Source organism: Bubalus bubalis, chromosome 1 (assembly GCF_019923935.1).
Source record: "Bubalus bubalis isolate 160015118507 breed Murrah chromosome 1, NDDB_SH_1, whole genome shotgun sequence".
Lineage (NCBI taxonomy): Eukaryota > Metazoa > Chordata > Mammalia > Artiodactyla > Bovidae > Bubalus > Bubalus bubalis.
The window spans coordinates 24,953,700-24,981,690 of record NC_059157.1 but is presented as its reverse complement, the minus strand read 5'-3'; the positions used below and the strand labels follow the sequence as shown (position 1 = coordinate 24,981,690).

Below are 27,991 nucleotides of genomic sequence, written 5' to 3'. Positions count from 1 at the left end.
TTGGTTTAATGACAATGCATTAATTAAATTCAGTAAACTAATGATCAGCACATTTGCAAATTTATAATCAAACCATTTATTAGTACTTGTCTAAATTCCCCAAGAAACCAGTAAACTACAAGCAGCTATTATATTTTGTTTCACATGTACAGTGTACTATTCTGTAATTATTTTTTCTCAAATTGCTGAAGGGAAATATGCTATGTCCAGTTTTAAATAGATGTCTTTACAGAAAATACGGAGATATAATTTAACTCACAATACCCCACCAGTGTGTTTAGTTCCTTCACATCAACATGATTCTGAGATGGTTATTACCTTTAAAGGTAAGTCTTTCTGCCAAGTCACTGTTGCCTCACTTCATTGTCTTTTTGATTACTGGGTATATTGGAAATATTTCTACTGTCACACTACTTGCCTCAGTTTTACCCATTGCTTTCTTCTGATTTCACCATACCCTGCTCTTAATAACTGGTTTATTTTTGTCTTAGAGTTGATTTTTTTTTTCTTTCACACTTGTATGTTTATTCTTCTTCCATAGCCTCTATCCATCCACACTAGTAAATCCTGGGGTTTTCTGGGTCTTCTTCCCATTGTTTTGAATAATATTTATTTCAAAATAGTCTATAATTGACTAAAAAGTAATTTTTCCACTCCCTTTATATTCTTAATGACATCATGATACCAATTAAAATAATCTTGATATGATTTGCAGTTGGCTTTGCTGCTGGAAAATTAAAATTATAAAATACTGATAATTCAATATATAGCTGTGAAGATTTCTATAGCTGTCTCTATGGCATAGTTTTTTTACAGATTATAAAAATTATTAAAAAAAATTATAGGGCATCTCTATGGGGTACAATTAACTTCTTTCCATCTCTTCTTTACCATGGCAACATGTTCTCTTTTCCAACTTGAAATGTGTCAAAGGCCACCTGGGCTATTTTCATATTCTCTGCCAGCTGGCACAACAGGAACATAGATTCATATTCACACAGGGGAATTGGGGGCAAGGGGTGACAGGCACTGCTTTTCCCCAGGGATGGGTTGCTGCTGCAGCTCCTCATGATTGTTAAAATTCATCTGGGTGAAGTTTGACAGTCTTCTGATACATGCATAATTTGAATTTCATCAGTATTTACCAGGCAGTGAGTATAAATGATATAATATTAACAATAACATTCTCATTTTACTGACTTAACACCTTTACAAAGTGAAAACTTCACTATTCAACCCATAGTCTTCAAATGATTCTGAGCATTGCCAAGGTGTACCCCAGGGACATGCATGTGACCCAACTGAAGTATTCTTGGAAAATATGTGAGAATGCAGTATTAACTTATAGATTAATATAAGGTATTTCCAGAGAAGGCAATGGCACCCCACTCCAGTACTCTTGCTTGGAAAATCCCATGGACGGAGGAGCCTGTTAGGCTGCAATCCATGGGGTCGCTAAGAGTCGGACACGACTGAGCGACTTCACTTTCACTTTTCACTTTCATGCATTGGAGAAGGAAATGGCAACCCACTCCAGTGTTCTTGCCTGGAGAATCCCAGGGACGGGGAGCCTGGTGGTCTTCCATCTCTGGGGTCGCACAGAGTCGGACACGACTGAAGCGGCTTAGCATAGCATAGCATAGCATAAGGTATTTCTGAAAATACCTAAATTAATTTTAATAAAAAATAGAATGTTTTAGATTAAAATTTTAAAAAGTGCCTAGAAGTTTGGAAAAATAAAAATAGTGCTATATACCTAATATCTTGGAGGAATAATACTAAAATACTCAGAAGTATTTTCTTTGAAATTAGCCTCATTAGTCACTGATTCAACAAACTCAAGATTTCTTATAGTATTTCTTGGAGGATGAAATTACTTATACTTGCTTTTGGGCTTCCCTGGTGGCTCAGCGGTAAAGAATCCACCTGCCAATGCAGGAGATGTGGGTTTGATTCCTGGGTGGAGAAAATCCCCTGGAGGAGGATATAGCAATCCACTGCGGTTTTCTTGCCTGGAGAATTCCCATGGACAGAGGAGTCTGGCAGGGCTGCAGTCCATGCAGTCACAGAAGTGTTGGACATGACTTAGCTACTAAACAACCAGCATCACCATATTTGCTTTTGTTTTCTTATTTGCTAATTGACGTGTGTGTGTGTGTGTGTGTGTGTGTGTGTGTGTGTGTGTGTATGAGTGAGGCAGAGAGAATATTTTGTTTCCGAGTTTCAAATTTGTGTGTTTTTTTTTTTTTTTTCTTCCTGTTTTCATTTAACTGGCTCTCATGCTGCTGGTAGATCTTTGGCGCCTAAAAAAATGAACTCACCTTTCTGTACTATGCAGACAGGGGTCTAAACAGGCATTGTCTTGGCTTCCTGTGATAACTTAAAGGGAAACTTTCATCTTATCTCGAGCCCTTGAGTCCTGCAAATAGAGGAGGAAAGTGTTCTTCAATTCCTTGCAGCAGCGATTTGCTTCGGCGGCACTGACCTTGACTTCTGAATGGAACGGTGATGGCATTTGATCATGACTGAGGAAAACCTCAAGAAACTTCTGCTGGCAGCTTGTGCCATGGTTGCCACTGAAGACCCGACGTCAGGGTCATACCTTTCAGAGATAGTGATCAGTGAGCTGCCCTTAAGTTTGCTGCTTCTGACGACGGCGCTGCTCCTGTTGCCAGCCACTTCACTTCCAGAACCTTCAGTAACCAGATCCAGGCAGCTTTCCATGAGTGGAGACTTCCAGGAATTACTGATCTCAGCGCAGACCAGCGGGCTCACACAGAGGCATCTATCACTGCTCTGCGTAACACAGACACTCTCTGTGCTCTATGGGCACCGCCACCCCGCGCGACAGAAGGGGAGCTCGCCCAGTGTGAGTTTCTGCGCAAGCGCTCTGGCATGGTCTCATATAGCCACCTTCGCGAGGTCAGCCTGAGCTCTGCTTCCGGAAAGATACTGAAGACACCGTAAAAGAAGAACAGACCACGGCTGAAAGGCCGCGCCCAAGGTGGGATTTCAGGGTGGATGGAGTGCTCCAGCTTTCAAGTTGACTGTTCCCCAACCCGAGATTGTGGACAGGCCGGAAGGCACGGTGGTCCCCTGCGCGTCTGGTCTGCTGCCACAGCTCCGCTGGGTGGGAGCTTCCATGGAGTAGTCTGCAGCTATTCTTCTGTAGACTCTTTAAAAGAAAATGGAAATAAGGTTGATGGAAAATAAACAGTCTATTTATTTATTTTTTTAGAAAAAAGCTCAAACCATATAGCCCCTCTAGTATTTATTGGTAATCTAAATAATTTGCTACAGAAAGCTGCCCCGCCCCCCCGTTTATTAGGCCACTCACCAATGATTGCTTTTTGGTTAAGTCATCCGGATGAGAAAGATGTCTGACTCATTTTGGGTTTAGAATTTTAGAGCATTTGTAAATACTTCACATAGTTGTGTGTTTTTCGCTTGCTTTGCCTGGAAATATGTGTGGCTTATGTGTCTCCCTTTCCAGAATGAAAACTGCTCTCAGTCTTTGTCTCATTCTTGAACCTAGAGGAACACCAAGTACAAAGTGCCTGGTTCATTATGTAAGTTCTGGTCGACTGAATTGCTATTTTGATATTAGAAAATTGCTTTTAAAAATACACCTTGTTTTGAAGCAAAGCTATGAGTTTATTATTTGGGTTTCAGAGTATCGAAAAGTAATAACTACTGCCAGAAAAAAGATTCCTTAAGGAATATATATTAAGGCAGTGCTTTCTACTTACACGTGGAAGCATAGGAAGCATTTTCAAGGGTTTAAGACAGAGGCTGTTTGATGAACTCTGTGAATAATCTTACTCAGTTAAGCAAACCTGAGAACCACTATAGTCTCCTTTGCTCATCTAAAAAATTAAAGGACTGAATTAGGTGATTTTTCTGCTCTAAAATTCTGTGCTTATGGGACCAACTGCTCAATAATCTAAGCCTGGAGTCACATACCTCTGTCGCAGCTCAAGTTTTTAATTTAGATCTATGACTTTGGGCCCAGTGTTTACATTTTGGGTCATGTTAAATTCTCTCATGAAAAGGTCAGAGGGCTTAAATAGGTTATTTGTCTGTGAAATTCTATAACACTTACACTATCAGTACTTGAATCACAGTAATATTTGTGGTTATGAAAGTGAATTAGTTGCATTGTCTTATGGTGTTTCAATTCTTGTGTGAAAAAGTTAGGGAGTTAAGGAAACATTTCTGCAATGTACAGGATTCTAATTCAGTAGACATTACTATTTGTGAGCGGGTGGTCTGAGATCTATTATAATTCACAAGCCCTATTGGAAACCAAAGATCAGTATCGGGTATTGAACTAGAATTCTTGTTTCTCCTGTTGCAGATATTCTGGTATTCTCATTTTGAGACCATTAACAAGAGCACTTGTATTGATTTTTGTCATCTAAATTGCAGGGGTCAAGACTCAAGAAGTTTTGCTCTGAAAGCCAGGAATTTAATCCAGTGTAAAACCTAATTGATGGATTATTTAGAAAATAAGGTGGTAGACACTGGGTATAATTTACTATAAGCCATAGATCATTCATTTAGTATTGATTAAGTTATAGTAGCACCCAAACACAAATTATTATTAGAGAACTTTTGGGATTATGAGAAGCTGAGTCACAAGTGCTTTGGAAATGCAAAGGTCTAGGTTATCTTTGTTTGAACACAAAAAAGAAGGTTAGGAGGTATTTACTTTCCAGTTACAGCAAACTCTTTCCCCTTAGTATTTAAAAAAAATTTATGTCTTTTACATCTTTTCTTTCTAAAGTTGAGTTTTTGGTTGAATTTTTGTTCACCAAAATGGACAAGGGAGCTTTGTCTAATAGTCAAGAGTTTGTTTAGTAATGACTGTGGAATTATAAACTAAAGGATGTAAAGCTTACCATTAAAAACAATATTTTGAAATTATTCTTATAGAAAATTGCTTACATACTTTTTAATATTATGCCTGCCATTACGATTGTTTAATATTTGTAAATAGATAAAGAAGTAAATAGATAAAATATTTAAAGATATTTAAATATAAGTAAAATATAAAATTAGTTTAAAGATAACCAATAATTATCATTTTGCTATCCTAGCTCTAATAATCTAGTGTAGACCTGTGCAAAGTCGTTAAAATTAGAAACATAAAGGCTCTCTGTTAAGAAAAAAAATCATAGAACAAAAGTAGCTCTAGAGTAAATTTAAAGTACAATGCTGAATTTTGATTATCTATAACAATTATAAGAACAGATTTTTGCATCAGAACAGAAAGTACAATAAATGTGGAAACTAAAATTTGAAAGAAAAAGTTGAAAATTTAAAAAGAAGAAAAATTTTTGTTCTAAATACAGAGTCAAGGCATTTTTGTATTGGTTACCTTCTTTATAGGGCTTCTCTGGTCGTTCAGACAGTAAAGGATCTGCCTATAATGCAGGGGACCCAGGTTTGATCCCTGGGTGGGGAAGATCCCCTGGAGAAGAAAATGGCAACCCACTCCAGTATTCTTCCCTGGAGAATTCCATGAACATAGGAGTCTGACGGTTTACAGTCCGTGGGAGTCACAAAGAGTCGGATATGAATACTTTCACACTTTACATTCTTTATATCGTTTTTTTCAGGGTTGGAATCATAGTATTTACTTGTGTTTCTTTAAAATATTTCAAAATTTATTGGAGTTAGACACGCCTTTTATTTCTTCTCATTTTACTGGTGTGAAACAGTATTTTCATACATTGCAGCACTGTAAGTAATTGTTTATTTATTAATGACTGTCTATAGCATAATGCCCGTACACTAGGATAATCAATACAGGGATCAAAATACTGACATTCAGATACATGAAGTTTATATGGGTTATGATTGTTTGATCAATCACTTAAGTTTACAAGTAGTATATTTGTAATGCTTTCCTTAGCTCAATATACTTTTTAGATCGCACAAAATCTTCTGTGGTATCTGTAAAGAACAGAGGAGCTTTATGATAAAAAAAAAAAAATGTAAACATGAAAAATCGGAGCTGTGACTTGCTCTCATGGCCCTTCCTGGCTGCAGCCCTCTTTCCTCAGAGGCTCCTCCACGCTCTCCCCCTCACCTTCAGATTTACACTCCCTTTTGGCCTTCTTGCTCCTCCTTTTAAACCCCTTTGTCTCACCTGTGTTCTTTTTGCCCTTTTAACTCCCTTAGATTGCCTTTGAGTATTGGATTCTCTGCCTGGCTTTGATTTCTTCCTAGGACAGTGCTCCTGAGATCAGTCCTTTGGTCTCTGAACAGATGCTCTGTGACTGTCAGGTGACCACTGAATCGGCCCCAGATGCCTCTGTTAGTGGCATCTACTTTTCTGGGAGGGAGCACCTAGCATTGCTAAGACTTAGGCTTCCTGTCAGTGATAAACTCAACCTGAGTAAAGTTCAGCGTGAAAGCACATAGAGATCAAGTGTGAATGATACATTAACGGTGAATTTTGTACATTTTTTTATTCTTAGATGTAATAGGAATAAAAAGATGAAGTTGGTATTTTTTTGTTTTTAGTGATATATTAAGCTATTCTTGCTGTATGTTGTTGTTGTTCAGTCGCTCAGCCATGTCTGACTCTTTGCGACCCCATGGGCTGTAGCACACCAGGCTTCCCTGTCACCATCTTCCAGAGTTTGCTCAAACTCATGTCTGTTGACTTGGTGATGCCATCCAACCATCTTGTCCTCTGTCATCCCCTTCTCCTCCTGCCTTCAATCTTTCTCAGCGTTAGGGTCTTTTACAATGAGTCGACTCTGCATCAGGTGGCCAAAGGATTGAAGCTTCAGCTACAGCATCAGTCCTTCCAATGAATATGCAGGGTTGATTTCGTTTAGGTTTGACTGATTTATCTCCTTTCTGTCTAAGGGACTCTCAAGAGTGTTTTCCAGCACCACAGTTTGAAGGCATCAATTCTTTGGCGTTCAGCCTTTTTTATTGTCCAGCTCTCACATCTGTAAAAATACTGGAAAAACCACAGCTTTGACTATATATGGACCTTTGTTCTTGCTATACCTTGTTTTATTATCTCCATTTCACAGTCAGCTGAAACAATCAAGGTTAAATAAAAGAAACAAAACCTTACAAGTAACATAATTTAGATAATAGGAGATTTATTTTAAGAATTTGACCTTATGCATTTATGGGAACTGGTTAAAGCAGTCTTCATCAAGCTTTGTTTTGTGTCTGGGGTCAGAGTCTAAATCCAGCAAGGCTGGCAGTCAGGAAGGGAAGGTGATGTTAAGTTGGGCAGAGAATGAAATAGGTGGAGCCCATGAGGTTGAACTGAAACTTCCTCTCTCTCTCTGTCTCCAGGACTTCAGCTTTGCTGATGAGATGTCTTCCAGAACATGGTGTCCTTTAGCACAAGACTAACCAAGTGTTTGGCCCAACAAGGATCCTGCAGGAGCCACAGAAGCTGCAGGCAGACTTGTGTCCCACACCACCCTGAGGGCCAGCAGGTAAGGGAGGGCAACTGTGTGTATAAACTGTATCCCTGCTGGGTATTCCGAACTCATCTTTCAAGCATAAAATGCTTGCAGCTACTGCTGCAAGTCTACCAGCTCTTGCACAAATGATCTTTGTGATTGCAATAACTCACAACTGTACAAGGAGGTGCTGGGAAACAGAACTTCAGGGTAGCTAAGATCCACCCAACTGCATGCACAGTTTGCTGTATACACTTAAATGGCCACAACCTGGCTGTAAAAGTTTTCCTTGTGCTCCCTAATTTGGTATTATACAACTTTGATTTTTACATTGTTGCTTTTCTCTTCAGTGTAGAATTATACCTCATTATCCCATTTTGGTTTTAACTTGGCATTTCTATAATTAGTGATAAATTGAACATATCTTTTTATGTGTACTGACCATTTGTGTTTCCTTTTCTGTGAAAATGCCTATGGATGTCTCTTGCCTCATCTTTCTCATCTGTTTATTGATTCAGTGGAGAGCTTCCTATTTTCTTACTGTTAACTGTTTGTTGGTATTTAATTTGCTATCATTGGCTAATTTGTGATTTTTGTTTTCACAAATGGCAGCCCACTCCAGTACTCTTGCCAGGAAAATCCCATGGACAGATAGAGGAGCCCGGTAGGCTACAGTCTATGGTATCGCAGAGTCGGACACGACTGAGCTACTTGACTTTCACTTTTCTTTCTCTTTAAAAGAACACGTTTCTTTTAAAAATTTCACAGTGGTGAATTTTTAAGTATTCTTAATATAATTATATTTTATATGCTTATGAAATTCTTCCCTATGCTAAGATCATGAAAGCACTCCCAAAATTTCTCATATTCGTGTTGTACTTTCCCATTCTAAAGTGTGCTTTGAGATCAGGTTCCAAGTACCATCATCATTGTCTCATGTGGAAAACCAGTTGTCTCAACATTCATTACTGAAATAGTCTTCTTTTTTATAATCTATAATATGATTTACATCAAGTTTCTTGATTTACAGCCAGGTTCTATTCAACTACCATGCTGCTGCTGCTGCTAAGTCGCTTCAGTCGTGTCTGACTCTGTGTGACCCCCTAGAAGGCAGCCCACCAGGCTCCGCCATCCCTGGGATTCTCCAGGCAAGAACACTGGAGTGGGTTGCCATTTCCTTCTCCAATGCATGAAAGTGAAATGTGAAAGTGAAGTTGTTCAGTCGTGTCCGACTCTTCGAGACCCCATGGACTGCAGCCCACCAAGCTCTTCTGTCCATGGGATTTTCCAGGCAAGAGTACTGGAGTGGGGTGCCATTGCCTTCTCAGATTCAACTACCATAGCCATACAGTAAACCTTCATAGCAGTTCTTAATGGAGTATGTTGGTAATTATTGACCATGTGTGCATGCATACTAAGTCACTTCAGTTGTGTCTGATTCTTTGTGACTCTATGGACCATAGCCCAACAGGCTTCTCTGACCATAGAATTCTCCAGGCAAGAATACTGGAGTGGATTGCCATGCCCTCCTCCAGGGGATATTCCCAACCCAGGGATCAAACCTGTGTATCCTGTGACTCCTGCATTGCAGGCAGATTCTTTATCACTGAGCCACTAGGGAAGCCCAATTATTGACCATAGCGTCTCTCAAATAAATATTCAAATTATAATAACAAATAATTGTATTAAAAATTTTATTGGAATTGCATTAAATTGCATTAAATTGGAATTGCATTAAATCCAAAAGTCAATTTGGATTGAACTAATATATTACAGTGTTTATCTTCACATGTAGAATATCTGTCCAGTTATTATAATGAGTTCTAATATTATATAAAACTTTATTATTTGTAGGCAGGAAGCTCTTTTCTAATTTTCTTAGGATTGTTTTTAGGTATCAAATAGACTATTTTTTGTTAAAGAATATTGCATCTAATAATGAAAAATCTTTAATGTCTAATAATGAAAAAATCTAATCTTTATTTTCAATTATTCTATTTTTAATTTCTTTTTCTGGCCTTATTATAGTGTTTGTGGTCTTTGGTAAAATCTTATTTTTTTATTGTGATAAAAACTCTTAACAAGATTTACCATTTTAGCTTTTTTAAGTGTACAATATTGTTAAGTATATGTACATTGTTGTGCAACTGATTTCTATAAATTTTTCATCTTAAAAAACTCAAACTCTGTATCTTTTGAAAAACAACTTTCATTTTCCCCTTTTCCCCACAGTTCCTGCAAATACCATTCTACTTTCTATTTGTAAGACTTTGACCATTTCAGATACCTCAATGTAAGTGGACTCACGCAGCATTTGTTTTATTGTGGTTGGCTTATTTAACTTAGCATAATGTCCTCAAGTTTCATCTATACAGCATATGACAGGATCTCCTTTTCCTAGGATGAATAATACTTTATTATTTGCATATTCTACATTTATTTATCCATTCATCTATCAGTGGACCCTTGGGTTGCTTCCTCCTTTTGGCTATTGTGAATAAGGCTGGAGTGAATCTATATATGCAAATATCTCTTGAGATCCTATTTTCGATTCTTGTAGATATATACCAAAAATGAAATTGCTGAATCATGTAGTAATTCTGTGTTTAATTTTTTGAGGATTCTCCATAGTGCTTTCTATAGCAGTTGCATCATTTTATATTTTCTCAACTGTAGTTCAAATTCTTTACTGCTTTATCAATGCTTGTTATTTTCTGTTTTTTCTTTTTTTTGACAGTAGGCATCCTAAAAGGTATGAGGTGATATCTGATTGTTGTTTTGATTTACATTTCTCTGATAGTTAGTAACACTGAGCATCTTTTCATATGCTTGATGACCATTTATATCTATCTCTTCTTTGAAGTAACATGTGTTCAAGTTCTTTGCCTATTTTTTAATTGGATTATTTGAGTTTCTGGAATGTTATTGTTCAGTAATAGGAGTTCTTTTTTTTTTTTTTTAAAAAAAACAACACATTCTAGATATAAAACTGCTTATCAGATATATGGTTTGCAAATATTTTCTCCCATTCCATAGGTTGCTTTTTCTGCCCTGTTGATTATTTCCTCTAACATGTACAGTTTTTAGGGCTTGCTAGGTGGCACTAGTGGTAAAGAACCCGCCTGCCAATGCAGGAGAAATAAGTGATGTGGGTTCGATCCCTGGGTCAGGAAGATCTCCTGGAGGAGGGCATGGCACCCCTTCTGGTATTCTTGCCTGGGGAGTCCCATGGACAGAGAAACCTGGCAGGTTACAGTTCATGGGGTCTCAAAGAGATGGACACGACTAAAGTGCCTTAGCATGCTCACACAGTTTTAAGTTTGATGCAGTCCCATTTACCTATTTTACTTTTGTTGCCTGTGCCTTTAGTTTATACAAGATATTGCCATACAATGTCACACAGATTTTCCTCTACAATTTCTTCTAGGAGTTCATAGTTTCAGGTCTCATGTTTACATCTTTAATTCATTTTGAGTTAATTTTTGTATATAGTATAAGAGTCCAAAATAATTTCTTGGCATGTGTATATACAGTTTTCCCAGCACCATCTGTTAAAAAGATTGTCCATTTCCTATTGTGTGAACTTGACTCTCTCAGCAAAGATCATTTGCCAGTTTCTTTCCAGGCTCTCTTTCTCTATTCCATTGATATATATGTCTGTTTTTATGCCAATACCATACTTTTTGTTTACTTAGCTGTGAAATATATTTTGAAATCAGGAAGTGTGATGCAACCACCTTTTTATTCTTTCTTAAAATTGTTTTGGCTATTTGGGGTTCTTTTGATTCCTGACAAATTTTAGAATTCTTTTTTTTTTATTTCTACAAACAGTATCATTATGTTTTGCTAGGTATTGCATTGACTCTGTAGATTATTTTGGATAGTAATGGCATTTTAACAATGCTAAGTTTTCCAATCCATGAATACAAAATATTTTCCCACTTATTTGTGTCCATGTTTCAGCATTATTCTGTAGTTTTCAGTGTACAAGTCTTTCATTTCCTTAGTTTATTCTTAAGTATTTTCTTCTTTTTGGTGCTACTGTAAAAGAAATTATTTTCTTAATTGCCTTATTAAATTGCTCATTGTTAGTGTGTGGAAATGCTACTATTTTTTGTACATTGAGTTATATTGTTTTTATTGCTCTTCTCATAATATCAACTCTGACTTCAGATATTTTATCTACTTTGTTTTTTTCCCCTCATAATTTCTGCTCTTTTAGCACATTTTTCTTCTTTCATTTAAAAGCTTTTTTTTTTTTAGCTTTTTATGATTTATTTTCAAATGATCAATTTTATCTGTATTACACAGATTTTGATGTTATATTGTCATGCCTGTGTGCTAAGTCGCTTCAATTGTGTCTGACTCTTTGCAACCCTATGGACTGTAGCCCGCCAGGCTCCTCTGTCCATAGGACTCTCCAGGCAAGAATGGGTTGCCATGTCCTCCTCCAGGGGATCTTCCTGACCCAGGGACTGAACCCACGTCTCTTATATCTCAGTCTCCTGTATTGGCAGGCAGTTTCTTTACCATTAGCACCACCTGGGAAGTTCTGTCATCATTTAGTACAAAATACTTTCTAGTTGTCTTTGAAATTTTTTTCTTTGACCCATGGATTATTTTCATCATTTATGTTCCAAATATTTAAGCATATTCTAGGTATCTTTTGTTAATTTTCAGCTTATTCCTTCTTTGTCATAGAATATACTCTATGTGAACTCAAACAGTTGAAATTTTTTGAGACTTGCTTTATGACTCAGGCTATGAAGATGATTCCTGATGCTCTTATACAAATTTCCATTTGTATATAATATCTGCATACTATTTTTCCAAATTAATTAAAAATTTGTTGAGAACTTACCAAAAATTCTCAAAGTTGGATATAATCCTTTATAAGTAAAGCAATTTTGCTTGGCTTCTTTTGTATCTTTTTCAACTAATCACCCCCTAAAAGCTTTGATAAATTCTTTCATCACAGTAAGCCATAATTTTTGTTTTGTACATTATTATTTCATAAAATATTCCTCATTATTATAAAAGATTTATAAAGAAAACAAATATACAGTAACCCATATCTCTTTATTTCCTCATGATAGTGATAGAAATTAAGATCCCCATTACAAATTCATATTCAGTGCTACAATTAGAAAAAATATAGCATATTAATTAAAATGCTTTTTTACAAAGGGTCTTGATTGCGACATTTTATTTAGCTATTAAAAATCTATTGTATTTCACCATCTTGTTAACCGCGTCTGCCAAGAAGATAATTAAATGAACAAGATGTAAAAAAGAGTTTTGTCTGATTTTTCCATGAGTACTTCACCAAAATAACCTGCAAAAAAAGAATGAGATATTGTTATTTTAAATCCCTTAAGATAAAAATATAAAATAGCATCATTCCTTTAAAATTTAAGACTTACAATCATATAAAAAAATCAGTGAGTTACCAAAATGTACAATATGGTTGAACTCAATCTGGTTCATCATATATTCAAATGATCTGCAGGTTAGTCGTATTAACACTTACCTAACTCTGATGCTGGGAGGGATTGGGGGCAGGAGGAGAAGGGGATGACAGAGGATGAGATGGCTGAATGGCATCACTGACTCGATGGATGTGAGTCTGAGTGAACTCCGGGAGCTGGTGATGGACAGGGAGGCCTGGTGTGCTGTGGTTCATGGGGTCGCAAAGAGTTGGACATGACTGAGTGACTGAACTGAACTGAACTGAACTGAATGTAATATTGCTAAAATTAGATAATTATATCTTCATTTTGAATATAGGAGAAATAATCTTAAGATGTTGAAGTTGTTTTCCAAAAATTATACACGATCAAGTAGGATGTAAGAAGAATAAGTATTTAAGTTAGTGGAAAACCTTTATTTTGTTTGGAGTCTGTGCTCTGCCTGAAGGATGAGGAGCTCTGATATCACACGAGTAAATTTCTTGTTACCAGTTAGGAGCTAACTTTCTGTTGTCATAGACTGAATATGTGGAATTACTTTAACAAATATTTTTTTTTTGGAGAATTTTTAAAAATTTATTTATTTTTTATTGAAGGATAATTGCTTTACAGAATTTTGGTGTTTTCTGTCAAACGTCAACATGAATCGGCCATAGGTATACATATATCCCCTCCGTTTTGAACCTCCCTTCCATCTCCTTACCCATCCCACCCCTCTAGGTTAATAAGGAGCCCCTGTTTGAGTTTCCTGAACCATACAGCAAATTCCTGTTGGCTATCGATTTTACATATGGTAATGTAAGTTTCCATGTTACTCTTTCCATACATCTCACCCTCTCCTCCCCTCTCCCCATGTCCATAAGTCTTTTCTCTATGTCTGTTTCTCCATTGTTGCCCTGTAAATAAATTCTTCAGTACCATTTTTCTATATTCTGTATATATGTGTTAGAATATGGTATTTATCTTTCTCTTTCTGACTCACTTCACTCTGTGTAATAGGTTCTAGGTTCATCCACCTCATTAGAACTGACACAAATGTGTTCTTTTTCTGGCCGAGTAATATTCCATTGTGTATATGTGCTAAGACTTCTCTATCCATTCATCTGTTGATGGACATCTAGGTTGCTTCCATGTTCTAGTTATTGTAAATAGTGCTGCAATGAACAATGGGATACATGTGTCTCTTCCAATTTGGGTTTCCTCAGGGTATATGCCTAGGAGTGGGATTGCTGGGTCATATGCTGGTTTTATACTTCAGTATAAAATACTTCAGTATTGTTGCCTGGAGAACACCATGAAGCGTATGAACAGGCAAAATGATAAGATTCTGAAAGAGGAACTCCACAGGTCATTAAGTGTCCAATATGCTACTGGAGATCAGTGGAGAAATAACTCCAAAAAGAATGAAGGGATGGAGCCAACAAAAACAATACCCAGTTGTGGATGTGACTGGTGATAGAGCAAGGTCTGATGCTGTAAGATCAGTATTGCCATAGGAACCTGGAATGTCATGTCCATGAATCAAGGCAAATTGGAAGTGGTCAAACAGAGATGGCAAGAGTAAACATTGACATTCTAGGAATCAGGGAACTAAAATGGACTGGAATGGGTGAATTTAACTCAGATGACCATTATATCTACTATTGTGGACAGGAATCCCTTAGAAGAAATGGAGTAGCCATCATGGTCAACAAAAGAGTCTGAAATGCAGTACTTGGATGCAATCTCAAAATGACAGAATGATCTCTGTGTGTTTCCAAGGCAAACCATACAATATCACAGTAATCCAAGCCTATGCCCCAACCAGTAACGCTGAAGAAGCTGAAGTTGAAGGTTTTTTGAAGAGCTGCAGGACCTTTTAGAACCAACACCTAAAAATGATGTCCTTTTCATTATAGGGCACTGGAATGCAAAAGTAGGAAGTCAAGAAACACCTGCAGTAACAGGAAAATTTGTCCTTGGAGTACAGAATGAAGCAGGGCAAAGGCTAACAAGAGTTTGCCAAGAGAATCCACTGGTCATAGCAAACACCCTCTTTCAACAACACAAGAGAAGACTCTACACATGAACATCACCAGATGGTCAACACCAAAATCAGATTGATTATATTCTTTGCAACCAAAGATGGAGAAGCTCTATACAGTCAGCAAAAAGAAGACCAGGAGCTGACTATGACTCAGACCATGAACTCCTTATTGCCAAATTCAGACTTAAATTGAGGAAAGTAGGGAAAACCACTAGACCATTCAGGTATGACCTAAATCAAATCCCTTATGATTATACAGTGGAAGTGAGAAATAGATTTAAGGAAGTAGATCTGATAGAGTGCCTGATGAGCTATGGATGGAGGTTCATGACATTGTACTGGAGACAGGGATCAACCATCCCTATGGAAAAGAAATGCAACAAAGCAAAATGGCTGTCTGGGGAGGCCTTACAAATAGCTATGAAAAGAAGAGAAGCAAAAAGCAAAGGAGAAAAGGAAAGATAAAAGCATCTGAATGCAGAGTTCCAAAGAATACCAAGGAGAGATAAGGAAGCCTTCCTCAGTGATCAATGCAAAGAAATAGAGGAAAACAACGGAATGGGAAAGACTAGAGATCTCTTCAAGAAAATTAGAGATACCAAGGGAACATTTCATGCAAAGATGGGCTTGACAAAGGACAGAACTGGTATGGACCTAACAGAAGCAGAAGATATCAAGAAAAGGTGGCAAGAATACACAGAAGAACTGTACAAAAAAGATCTTCATGACCCAAATAATCATGATGGTGTGATCACTGACCCAGAGCCAGACATCCTGGAATGTGAAGTCAAGTGGGCCTTAGAAAGCATCACTAAGCAAAGCTAGTGGAGGTGATGGAATTCCAGTGGAGCTATTCCAAATCCTGAAAGATGATGCTGTGAAAGTGCTGCACTCAATATGCCAGCAAATTTGAAAAACTCAGCAATGACCACAGGACTGGAAAAGGTCAGTTTTCATTCCAATCCCAAAGAAAGGCAATGCCAAAGAATGCTCAAACTACTGCACAATTGCACTCATCTCACTCGCTAGTAAAGTAATGCTCAAAATTGTCCAAGCCAGGCTTCAGCAGTATGTGAACTGTGAACTTCCTGATGTTCAAGCTGGTTTTAGAAAAGGCAGAGGAACCAGAGATCAAATTGCCAACATCTGCTGGATCATGGAAAAAAAAAAGAGAGTTCCAGAAAAACATCTATTTCTGCTTTATTGACTATGCCAAAGCCTTTGACTGTGTGGATCACAATAAACTGTGGAAAATTCTTCAAGAGATGGGAATTCCAGACCACCTGACCTGCCTCTTGAGAAACCTATATGCAGGTCTGGAAGCAACAGTTAGAACTAGACGTGAAACAACAGACTGGTTCCAAATAGGAAAAGGAGTACGTCAAGGCTGTATATTGTCACCCTGTTTATTTAACTTATACGCAGAGTACATCATGAGAAATGCTGGACTGGAAGAAGCACAAGCTGGAATCCAGATTTCCAGGAGAAATATCAATAACCTCTGATATGCAGAGGACACCACCCTTATGGCAGAAAGTGAAGTGGGGCCTGGTAGGCTGCAGTCTATGGGGTCGCTAGGAGTCTGACACGACTGAACGACTTCACTTTTACTTTTCACTTTCCTGCCCTGGAGAAGGAAATGGCAACCCACTCCGGTGTTCTTGCCTGGAGAATCCCAAGGGCGGTGGAGCCTGGTGGGCTGCCATCTATAGGGTCGCACAGAGTCAGACATGACTGAAGCGACTTAGCAGCAGCAGCATACATCATTTTAATACACATTTCTTGCTTTATAATTTTAGCTAATGACATTACTTGCTGTTTATTTTATATTTATAGTAGACTATAGAACTGATGTTAGACAAAAAGCAAATTCGAGTGATTTTCTCATTTGAGTTCAAAACGGATTGTAAAGCAGCAGAGACAGCTCGCAACCTCAACAATGCATTTGGTCAAGGAACTGCTAACAAACATACAGTATAGTGGTGGTTCAAGAAGTTCTGCAAAGAAGACTAGAGCCCTGAAGATGAAGAGTGTAGTGGCCAGCCATTGGAAGTTGACAATGATCAATTAAGAGCAATCATTGAAGTTGATCCTCTTATAACTATACAAGAAGTTGCTGAAGAACTCAGTGTTGATTATTCTAAGGTCATTCAGCATTTGAAGCATATTGGAAAGATGAAAAAGCTTGATAAGTGGGTGCCTCATGAGCTGACAGAAAATAAAAAAAATCATCGTTTTTAAGTGTCATCTTCTCTTATTCTGTGAAATAACAATGAACCATTTCTTGATTGGATTGTGTGATGTTTGAAGAAAAGTGAATTTTATGACAACCAGCAATGACCAGATCAGTGGTTGGTCTGAGAAGCTCAAAAGCACTTCCCAAAGTCAAACTTGCACCAAAAAAAGGTCATGGTCACTGTTGGTGGTCTGTTGCCCATCTGATCCACTACAGCTTTCTGAATTCTGAGGACACCATTACACATCTGAGAAATACACTCAGCAAGTTCATGAGATGCACCAAAAACTTCAGTGCCTGCAGTCAGCATTGGTCAATAGAATGAGCCCAGTTCTTCTCCACGACAATGCCTGACTGCATGCCACACAACCAATGCTTCAAAAGTTCAACAAATTGGGCTATGAAGGTTTGCCTCATCTACCATAAACACCTGACCTCCTGCCAACCAACTACCACTTCTTCAAGCATCTTGACCTCTTTTTTTGCAGGGAAAATGCTTCCACAACCAGCAGGATGCAGAAGATGCTTTCCAAGAGTTCATCAAATCCTGAAGCACGGATTTTTATCCTACAGGAATAAACACACTTATTTCTCATTGGCAAAAATGTGTTTATTGTAAAGGTTCCTGTTTTGATTACTAAAGATGTGCTTAAGGCTAGTTATAATGATCTAAAATTCACAGTCTGAAACCACAATTATGTTTGCACCAAACTAATATAATGCCATGGTAAAGACAGATTCTACTGGCATCAAATGAAAGAGATGATCCAAAGACAGTCCAGAAAGTGTTATAAGTCAATAGAGAAGAGAATCCTTGTTCAGTAAGTACCCTAGGGTACTGGTTTACCAAGTGACAAAAGAACTGCTTAAAGTAATTTAAATTCTTACCTCAACATTATACATTTATTAAAATTTCATAAATGTCAATGAGTTTTATTTTTAAGTCTCTGCGAAAACTAAAAAGAAAATTAAAGTGAATTTTTATCAAAACTTTCAAATGACTATTTTCTAACATCTGATATGATAAAAAATTAAAAATCTATATTTGAAACAGTCTGCATTGAGAAACATCAAAAATTACATTGAAAGACAATTGTCAAGTGTGACATGTACTTAATGTTATTATTATATGTAAAATTTCATAGAAATAAACAAAACATTTTTTTATGATCAGCCAATTCTCAGAGGCCGCATTCTAAAGAGAGGAAAGAAAAATAGGAAGTGGATCAGCTCTTTGGCATCAGAGTCTATCAGTTCAGTTCAGTTCAGTCGCTCAGTCGAGTCCGACTGTTTGCAACCCCATGAATCGCAGCACACCAGGCCTCCCTGTCCATCACCAACTCCCGGATTTCACTCAAACTCACGGTCCATCGAGTCAGTGATGCCATCCAGCCATCTCATCCTCTGTCGTCCCCTTCTCCTGCCCCCAATCCCTCCTAGCATCAGAGTTGCCGGAGCCAGCCGGCAAAGTCGATCAGGTCCCGAGAATGTGCACGACGCGGCTGAGAAAGAATACTACAGCAAAGATGGGGTCGAGAGGGTCAGACACGTCTCCACAAAGGGAAGCAGTCTGACCACAACTTTATTCAGCATCTTATATTTATATAGGAGAGCGTGAGAAAGACAAGACAGTTAACATTCTTCTTGGCTGACCTATACATCTTACTAAAAGTCACAAAAAATCTTGAGAGCATGGGAATGGCACCCTGTTATTATTTCTTACACCAGATAACATTTCTCTGTGCGTGAGAAGTTTGCACAGAACTCCAGGTGTCTACAGTTAATAGTTGCCTAATCTCTGGGGTGGCGGGACAGAGAGCTATGTTTGCAAGCAAACCCTCAAGGACTGAGGCAGCTCCCAGGGCTGTGTCCTTTAGATAAAGGACCCCGTTCTCACAGGCAGCTCCCCGCATCTCCCCCTTTCTTTTTATATAGACGCATGTTTATGTTCCTTTAATTGCAGACAATTTCCATAAATGGAAGCCTTTATCATCCATAGATCATCAATCAGTTTTTTAATTAAACAAGGTGCAAGAAATAAAACAGTTAAAATTATTAAGAATAGTCCTCCTATGGCTGCTCCCAAGTACCAAATACTATTGACGGTAGGTACATGTCGAAAAAGTTCTTTAACAAAAGACTCAGCTCTTTTTGCAACATCCAGATCAGGTCTAGGTGCATTTTCAATGTTCATTATTTCTTGATGTAGATGCAGTAAATCTAAGGAAATATTTTCATTATGCCAAATACCTTCTAAATGAGCTTTCACCTTATCCCAAGCAGTTATACTACCATTATATTTTTTTGGGGTAACACAGATCCATCGAAAATCAGCATGACATTGTACCCGTGATCTCATCTTTATACCTTGAACCTCTTCACCTAAAAATTTTACAACATCATAAAGGGCATTCAATCGATCCTCTAGCTTTTTGTCAATATCTTCTTGAGTCCCCAGGGTAACGGATACATTTTGTGTCAGATTATCAACAAAAGTTGCAGTTTGCACTGATTGTGCCAGGGACAGGGCTGCAGTAATCAAGGAGGCAATAAGTGTTACCAAAGCTACAAATCCCAGAATTATTAACCCTATTCCCCTGCGATAACGCATTAAAGCACCCTCTACTTCTCTCCAAAGCTCAAGTCCTTTTTCATCATACCAAGACCCATTGATCTTTACAGGAATCATAACGAAAGCAGGCTGTCTTATGACTAGAACCCTAGTGTGATTAGCAATTCCCCTGACGCAGTTAGTTAAGGTACAGTTGTTACAAGTTATATTATAATTTCATAACCCAGGTTGTATATTTACAGATCCTACTAGTAAAGCATAAGGGTGAGGCACACATGCAAGAGGGTACCTCATGGTAAGATTCCATAAAAGACCATATTTCACTCTTGATCCCACCTGAAGATAGGATCCTTCACACCCAAGGGCGGCAGCTAATTTCCAAATTTCTGTTTGAAATACTTTAGAGCCGCCCAAGTTCCAAATATGGAAAACAAAGTCTCTATTGCCCAGTTTTCCAGGGTTTTTGTCTGAATCCGGAGACCAATCCCACAATGACTCATTTGTCCCAAATATGTTACAAACCGTAGCAGTTCCATCTCGACACAGTTTCCATGGTGCAGCAGTGGCTGTTCCCCTTGCTTCAGGGTCACAGAAAGGGATATCTAAAGGACCAGTTCCATTACGACATTGAGGAGTTCCAGATTCTTTCGTTACTCCAGGAATGTCCAGGTTCCAACTACTGTCAGAATTGGCATATCTTGCCTCCCCAACAAAAAGGCATCCTGTTGAATTAAAATATCTAGACAGACAGGTAAACGATCAAACACTCCATGATAAGAGAAATTAACTTGATTAGGAATAATATGTTTATCTGAAAACCCCCCCAAAGCCACAGTATCATTAGTGTATATGGGAATGGATTGACCCTCCCAGCCCACCGGTTTGAGAAGGGGAGGGTCGGGAAAATAAGCCCAGTAAGCATTTGAATATTCTTCAGAATGTGCAGTATTAATCTGATTTAAGGTAATTAATAAGGTTATCAGGAAGCTTAAAGGCGATATCGGATTGCCCTGCACAGCAATACGATTCTGTGCCTCTCGCACCAATGCCTGGAATTGTTGCCGAGATGGTAATTCATCATGCTCTTGAATCGTCAGTCTTCTCATCTGGTTTACTAGAGATTGTCTCCACCGTGCGTACCAACCTTTCTGGCAGCCAGCGCGGCACTTTGGCATCCTGTGGGAAAACACAAACATGCCCTCGTCCCCAAATTATTACAGGATCTGGTCCATACCATTTTCCCACAAGTGGGTCTTTCCAAAAGACTTTAGGTCTTATTGTTTGCGCATCAAAGTTCCAAAATCACTGTGCTGCTGAACGGCCATGTATATCCAATGGTAAAAAATTTAGAACAAATAAAGCATGGTTTAGAGAGTTGGAGGGGGTATTGAGATACAATTCCCCCTTCTTTAGTTTTTGCAATTGATGTTTGAGAGTTTGATGTGCCTGTTCAATGATTCCTTGACCTTGAGGATTATAAGGGATACCCGTTTTATGTGAAATAGATAATTGTGTACAAAATAGTTGAAAATTTTTTCCAGTGTATCCTGGACCATTGTCTGTTTTTATGGTTTTAGGGGTTCCCATAACAGCAAAACATTTAATACAATGAGCTATACAATGTTTGCTAGCTTTTCCGGATTGTAGAGAGGCATGTAAAAAACCGGAGAAGGTGTCAATAGTAACATGAACAAATTTTTGTTTACCAAATTCAGGAATATGAGTAACATCCATTTGCCATATGTCGTTTGGCAACAATCCTCGGGGATTAACTCCATAATGGGGGACGCTAAAAAATTGAGGACATGTTTGACATTGCTTAACAATCTGTCTGGCAGCTTCTCAAGTAATGCCAAATTGAAGTCTTAAGCTATTGCTGTTTTGATGGTGTAAGCTGTGGGAAGTTTTTGCCATTTGTTCCAATGAAGGAAATATCATATGTGTAGATTCGTCAGCCAAAGCATTGCCTCGTGCTAAAGGTCCAGGAAGTCCAGAGTGAGCACGAATATGACCGAAATAGCACTTATTAACTCTGGAGCAAATTAAATGTTGTATATCACGACAAAGAGTTTGGATAGTAGAATTCAGGGTACCAATAAATGGAACAGTCTCAATAGTGTTTAAGGCTCTTATGATATATTGACTGTCTGAATATAAATTAAATGGAGCAGAGATTTGTAATAGAGCCTGAAAAACGGCAAATAGTTCTACTTCTTGAGCTGACATAATTAGTATGCCAGGCAGCAGTATTATCCTGTATAATCAAACTAGCTATTCCATTAGAAGAGCCATCAGTAAATACAGTTAGGGCATCAGCAAAGGGCTGAGAAACAACGATTTTTGGGGAGAGAAATTGGTGATAGTGAGCAAATTGCAAAATTTTATCCGAGGGATAATGATTATCAAGCCGTCCACTAAAACCAGCTAAGGCAATAACCCAATTGTCGCTAAACTGAAACAACCAGTCCTGCTGAGTTTTAGAAAATGGAACACATATAAAATGTGGGTCTCTTCCTAGATATACAGTGGATTCCGACCGCCCAAGAGCTATTAGGGCAGCAACCAAATCATAATAGGGGGTTAGTACCCGAGAGGGAGAGGCAGGCAAGTGAAGCCATCTTAAAGGCAATCCTTGGAATAAGACTGCTGTAGGAGTATGTTTAGTAGGAAGAATATATAAACCCCATTCTTGAGTATAGTCGCAATAAGTAGCTTGTTGTTTAGACAGGGCCTGTTCGACCCTATTCAAGGCTTGTCTTCCCTCCAGAGTCAGAGTTCGGGGGGAAGTCAGATCAGGGTCACCCTTCAGGATATCAAAAAGAGGCTTCATTTCCCCTGTAGTTAACTTCAAGTAAGGTCTTATCCAATTAATATCTCCTAGCAGTTTTTGGAAATCATTCAAGGTAACCAGGTTATCTTTACGAATCTCTATCTTCTGAGCTCGAAACCATTCATTTTCCAGAAAAAAACCCAAATAAGAATGGGGGGGGGGGAAGCGCTGCACCTTTTCTGTTGCTATAATCAAACCATAATCCTGTAATGCAGTTTGCATATAAGCGAATGTTGTTAATAGCAACTCCTCATCTTGGTATGCCAAAAGAATATCATCCATATAATGAATAATATATACTTGGGAGTACAAAGACCTAGTGGTTTTTAAAGCTTGAGCAACAAATTTCTGACAGAGAATAGGACTATTAACCATTCCCTGAGGTAAAACCTGACACTGATATCTTTTCATAGGTTCCTTATAATTTGTAGAAGGGACACTAAAAGCAAATCTTTGACAGTCATTAGTGGCAAGGGGAATAGTATAAAAGCAATCTTTTAAGTCAATAATAATCTTGTAAGTGTTTTTTGTAATAGCCATGGGGGTAGGCAACCCCGGCTGAAGGGGGCCCATCAATTCCATTGTTTCATTAACCTTTCGTAGATCCTGTAATAGCCTCCATTTACCTGTTTTCTTTTTAATGACAAAAATAGGTGAATTCCAAGGTGAATTTGAGGGGGCAATATGGCCGAGAGCAAGCTGTTCCTGCACAAGCTGATTGGCGGCCGTGATCTTTTCTGCTGATAGGGGCCACTGATCAACCCATACTGGATCATCAGACTTCGATTTTATCGGATCAGCATGGATTGCAGGACGATCAATGACCCTTCTAAAAACATCCTATACCCTTTCCATCATTCTTAACTGCAGGGATCAGGGGTTGTAAAGGCCCTTGTGAATTTATCCCCAACCCCTGATGGGGTAAAAGGCCTTGGTCTAACAATTGATTACTAATCTTTTTATCTGGACTATAAAGATATACCCCCATATTCATCATAACATCTCTTCCCCATAGATTAATCGGCAGTCCTGGCAAAACATAAGGTTGAAAATGTCCTTCATGTCCTTCTTTGTCCCTCCATTTTAAAAAGGTTGAACTCTGTTCTGGGTTATGTGATTGCCCAATGCCTTGCAAAGTAGAAATTGCAACCTGCTTAGGCCATTCATCAGGTCAATGTTTTTGAGATATAGGCCATTCATCAGGCCAATGTTTTTGAGATATGACAGAAACATCTGCACCAGTATCCAAAATACCTTTAAAGGGCTTTTCTTGAATATACAGTAGGAGCTCAGGGCACTGCTTATTAATGGCCTGAATCCAATAAGCGTCTGAGGACCTGAAACCTCGGGATCCTCGTTCTCGCTTAACGGCTTTACCAACTGGAATTATAGGAAGTAGAATTAATTGGACAATGCGTTGACCAGATTGTATTACCATTATGCCCTGCGGTGAATGGGCCATTATTTTTATTTCACCCATATAATCAGAGTCTATGACTCCAGGGGCTACTAATAAACCTTTCATTGTAGTACTGCTTCTCCCCAATAAGAGGCCCATAGTGTTCCTCGGAAGAGGGCCAAAAAATTCCAGTTGGTAAAGCCTGCATGCCCATTTCTGGAGTTAATACTGTGTAGGTGGAGGAACTGAGGTCCAATCCTTCACTCCCTGCAGTTGCTCTGAAAAACTCGGTGACAGTTCTGCGTTTTGGCTCTGAAGCGTCTCCAATGTGATCGGATTTTGCATCGCCCCATAACATTGTTTCGGGGCCTGGGGCTGGCCCCTCACCCAGTTTCCCAAAACCGGAGGAAGTGGCTTTCCCTGTAAATCAGTTTTAGAATGGCAATCCTTCGCCCAGTGTTTGCCTTTCTTACACCTAGGACAAATGTTAGGGGTTTGAGCAGAACTCCGGGCCTGCTTCTGCGGGCAGTGGTTGGCCTGATGGCCCATTTGGCCACAAGAGAAGCAGCTCCCCAGCAGGCCAGAGACTCGAGGCCGGCCACTAGTTTTATCCCACTTTTGTTGCTGATACAGTACTTCTTTGACTGTCTTTCCTTGTAATGCCATGGCCAAAGTTATGCCTTGAACGTATGAAGGGCTGATATCGGCACAAATCTGTACATAATCGGATAAGCCTCCCCTTATCCTGTAAGGTCTCAGGGCAGCTTGACAAGCCGAATTGGCATTCTCATAAGCAAGCTGTTTAGCCAACACAATTCCCCCCTGCTCATCCCCTATCATTTTACTAATTGCCTCGAGCAGGCGGGCAACAAAATCCTGATATGGTTCATCTGGCCCCTGGCGAATTTTAGATAAATCTTCGGTCTTTTTATCAGAATTTGGAAGTTTTTTCCATGCTTGTAGAGCCCCAGCACTAATCTGAGGGTAGGGCTCCAGGCAAATAATTGAGTTGATTATTAGTGTCTCGATAATCCCCCTCTCCCACCATCATTTCATAAGTGGTGTTCAGTCCCTGTCGCCGATTAATGTCGGCCGTGATCCCACACTGCTCAGCAAACTCAGATTTCCATAGTAAATAATCTCCTCCAGATAGACAAGCCCGAGCAACCTGTTTCCAATCATTAGGTGGCAGATTTTGATTTCCTAAAGCCTCTATAATAGCCTGAGTAAACGGCGCAGTCGGGCCGTATTGTGCACAAGCCATTTTTAACTCTTTTAGCTGCTTAAAGGGTAGCGGTTCATAATACCTCTGCTGTTGAGCATTTTCAAATACTGGATAGATTCCTGAAAACCCGGGAATATGTTCTCCTTCATCATTAGCTCGCTTAATCGCTTGTTGAAGAGGAGATAATAATATCTCACTTCTAGTTTTTATGTTTTCTCTGGGCAAAGAAGCAGGGATAGATATAAGCTCTCACAGTCCTATGAAAGGCGGAAGTGGGTCAAGCCCAGCAAAAACCGAGGAAGCATATGCTGGAGGCACAGGCTGGCTGGAGTGGGAGTCTCCCTGTGCATCCTTTTTTACTGCTATAACAATTTTCTGAATTAAATTCTCCAGCTGTTCTTCAGAAAGCCCTGAATACTTTAATTCCCCTTTTCCCGAGGGGGGGGTTGCATGCTAACCATCATCTCCCAAGGCATATCCTCTCTATGGTACTGAGCTGCTTGTTCATCTAATTCTTCCCGTTCATCAGAGCTTAACACATCATCATTCCTTCCAGCCTTACAAGCTGCTCCCTCGGGCACGGCATAAAGTGGCTCAGGCAGAGGGGCAGAAGGCTCTACAACTTCGGGCTCTGTGGAATCCCGGAGGGCCGTTTGAATCTTATGTCCCTCATGTTCAGGATCCAGACAGTCTCTTATGTGGGTCCACAAAGAAAAGGCATCCACAGGGACACGATTGGGACCATGCAAAGAATAATATGTCAGCAATTGTTTTCCTACTTTCTTCCAAGTTTCCAGACTAACTGTTCCTTCCTCTGGGAACCAAGGACAAACTTCTTCTACAAAAAGTAAAAACTTCTCTAACTGTAACTTATTTACATGAATTCCCCTGCCTTTTAACATAGTTTTCAACATATGTACAAATAACTGGAGGCTATTGCCTTGTCCCATAATTTATTACTCTTGACAATAACACTCCCTGCCCTTTACTTCAAATAATTAGGAATTCCTCATTACTTACCTCAATCCTGACAGGCAGCGGCCATCGTTGCGCTCAGATTCTCGAGTCCCTGTTCGGGCGCCACCTGCCGGAGCCAGCCAGCAAAGTCGATCAGGTCCCGAGAATGTGCACGACGCGGCTGAGAAAGAATACTACAGCAAAGATGGGGTCGAGAGGGTCAGACACGTCTCCACAAAGGGAAGCGGTCTGACCACGACTTTATTCAGCATCTTATATTTATACAGGAGAGCGTGAGAAAGACAAGACAGTTAACATTCTTCTTGGCTGACCTATACATCTTACTAAAAGTCACAAAAAATCTTGAGAGCATGGGAATGGCACCCTGTTGTTATTTCTTACACCAGATAACATTTCCTTGTGCGTGAGAAGTTTGTCCAGAACTCCAGGTGTCTGCAGTTAATAGTTGCCTAATCTCTGGGGTGGCGGGACAGACAGCTATGTTTGCAAGCAAACCCTCAAGGACTGAGGCAGCTCCCAGGGCTGTGTCCTTTAGATAAAGGACCCCGTTTTCATGGGCAGCTCCCCGCAAGAGTCTTTTCCAATGAGTCAACTCTTTGCATGAGGTGGCCAAAGTACTGGAGGTTCAGCTTTAGCATCTTTCCTTCCAATGAATACCCAGGGCTGATCTCCTTTAGAATGGACTGGTTGGATCTCCTTGCAGTCCAAGGGACTCTCAAGAGCCTTCTCCACACCACAGTTCAAAAGCATCAATTCTTCAGTGCTCAGCTTTCTTCACAGTCCAACTCTCACATCCAAACATGACCACTGGAAAAACCATAGTCTTGACTAGACGGACCTTTGTTGGCAAAGTAATGCCTCTGCTTTTGAATATGCTCTCTAGGTTGGTCATAACTTTCCTTCTAAGGAGTAAGCATCTTTTAATTTCATGGCTGCAATGATAGTCTAATTTAAGCTTCACCTAAACCATCTGAACTAGGAATACATTTCCATCTAATTTCCATCTAATTAATAAGGAGGCTGAAACTAAGGGAGATTCTTTTGCCCAAATCTTCAGCTTGGTAATAATGGTGAAGCCATCAGATCAGATCAGTCACTCAGTCGTGTCCGACTCTTTGCGACCCCATGAATTGCAGCACGCCAGGCCTTCCTGTCCATCACCAACTCCAGGAGTTCACTCAGACTCATGTCCATCGAGTCAGTGATGCCATCCAGCCATCTCATCCTCTGTCATCCCCTTCTCCTCCTGCCCCCAATCCCTCCCAGCATCAGAGTCTTTTCTAATGAGTCAACTCTTCACATGAGGTGGCCAAAGTACTGGAGTTTCAGCTTTAGCGTCATTCCTTCCAAAGAAATCCCAGGGCTGATCTCCTTCAGAATGGACTGGTTGGATCTCCTTGCAGTCCAAGGGACTCTCAAGAGTCTTCTCCAACACCACAGTTCCAAAGCATCAATTCTTCGGCGCTCAGCCTTCTTCACAGTCCAACTCTCACATCCATACAAGACCACAGGAAAAAAGCTCTTCCTTTTATGCATATGTCAAATTCAGTTTCCCTGAGAATCTCATTACACAAAATAAAATAATAATGTGGTATTTTTGTTTAGTAAAGAGTATAAGTTTGAAAATATTAAATCATACATAGGTATAATATTATTTATAAATTAAAAAAGAGAGATGACAACATGGAAAATTCTTTAATATAATATTAGGTTAAAAATAAGATACAGAATTCATCCTGCAATGTCATTTAGCTTTAGCATAAATGTAAAAGATTATAAAGCACATCCTGTGCAGATGGTGGCTTTTGGTTGTTG

The 27,991-nt window shown here is 39.2% G+C and overlaps 1 protein-coding gene and 1 long non-coding RNA gene across 2 annotated transcripts; one reads left to right on the top strand and one right to left on the bottom strand.

The window, feature by feature from the left end:
- The first annotated feature begins 3,250 nt into the window (after window positions 1–3,250).
- LOC123332626 lies at window positions 3,251–8,604 on the top strand. The gene is made up of 3 exons (XR_006549535.2): window positions 3,251–3,569; window positions 7,330–7,475; window positions 8,473–8,604. It is a non-coding gene; the product is annotated as an uncharacterized LOC123332626 (long non-coding RNA).
- A 3,823-nt stretch (window positions 8,605–12,427) lies between these two features.
- LOC123465475 (endogenous retrovirus group K member 19 Env polyprotein-like) lies at window positions 12,428–26,339 on the bottom strand. The gene is made up of 3 exons (XM_045164620.1): window positions 26,219–26,339; window positions 20,267–20,920; window positions 12,428–12,777 (listed from the first exon to the last, which is right to left on the bottom strand). The coding sequence occupies exon 2, from the start codon at window positions 20,917–20,919 to the stop codon at window positions 20,395–20,397; it is 525 nt and encodes a 174-aa protein (XP_045020555.1). The 5' UTR covers window position 20,920; window positions 26,219–26,339; the 3' UTR covers window positions 12,428–12,777; window positions 20,267–20,394.
- Window positions 26,340–27,991: the final 1,652 nt, after the last annotated feature.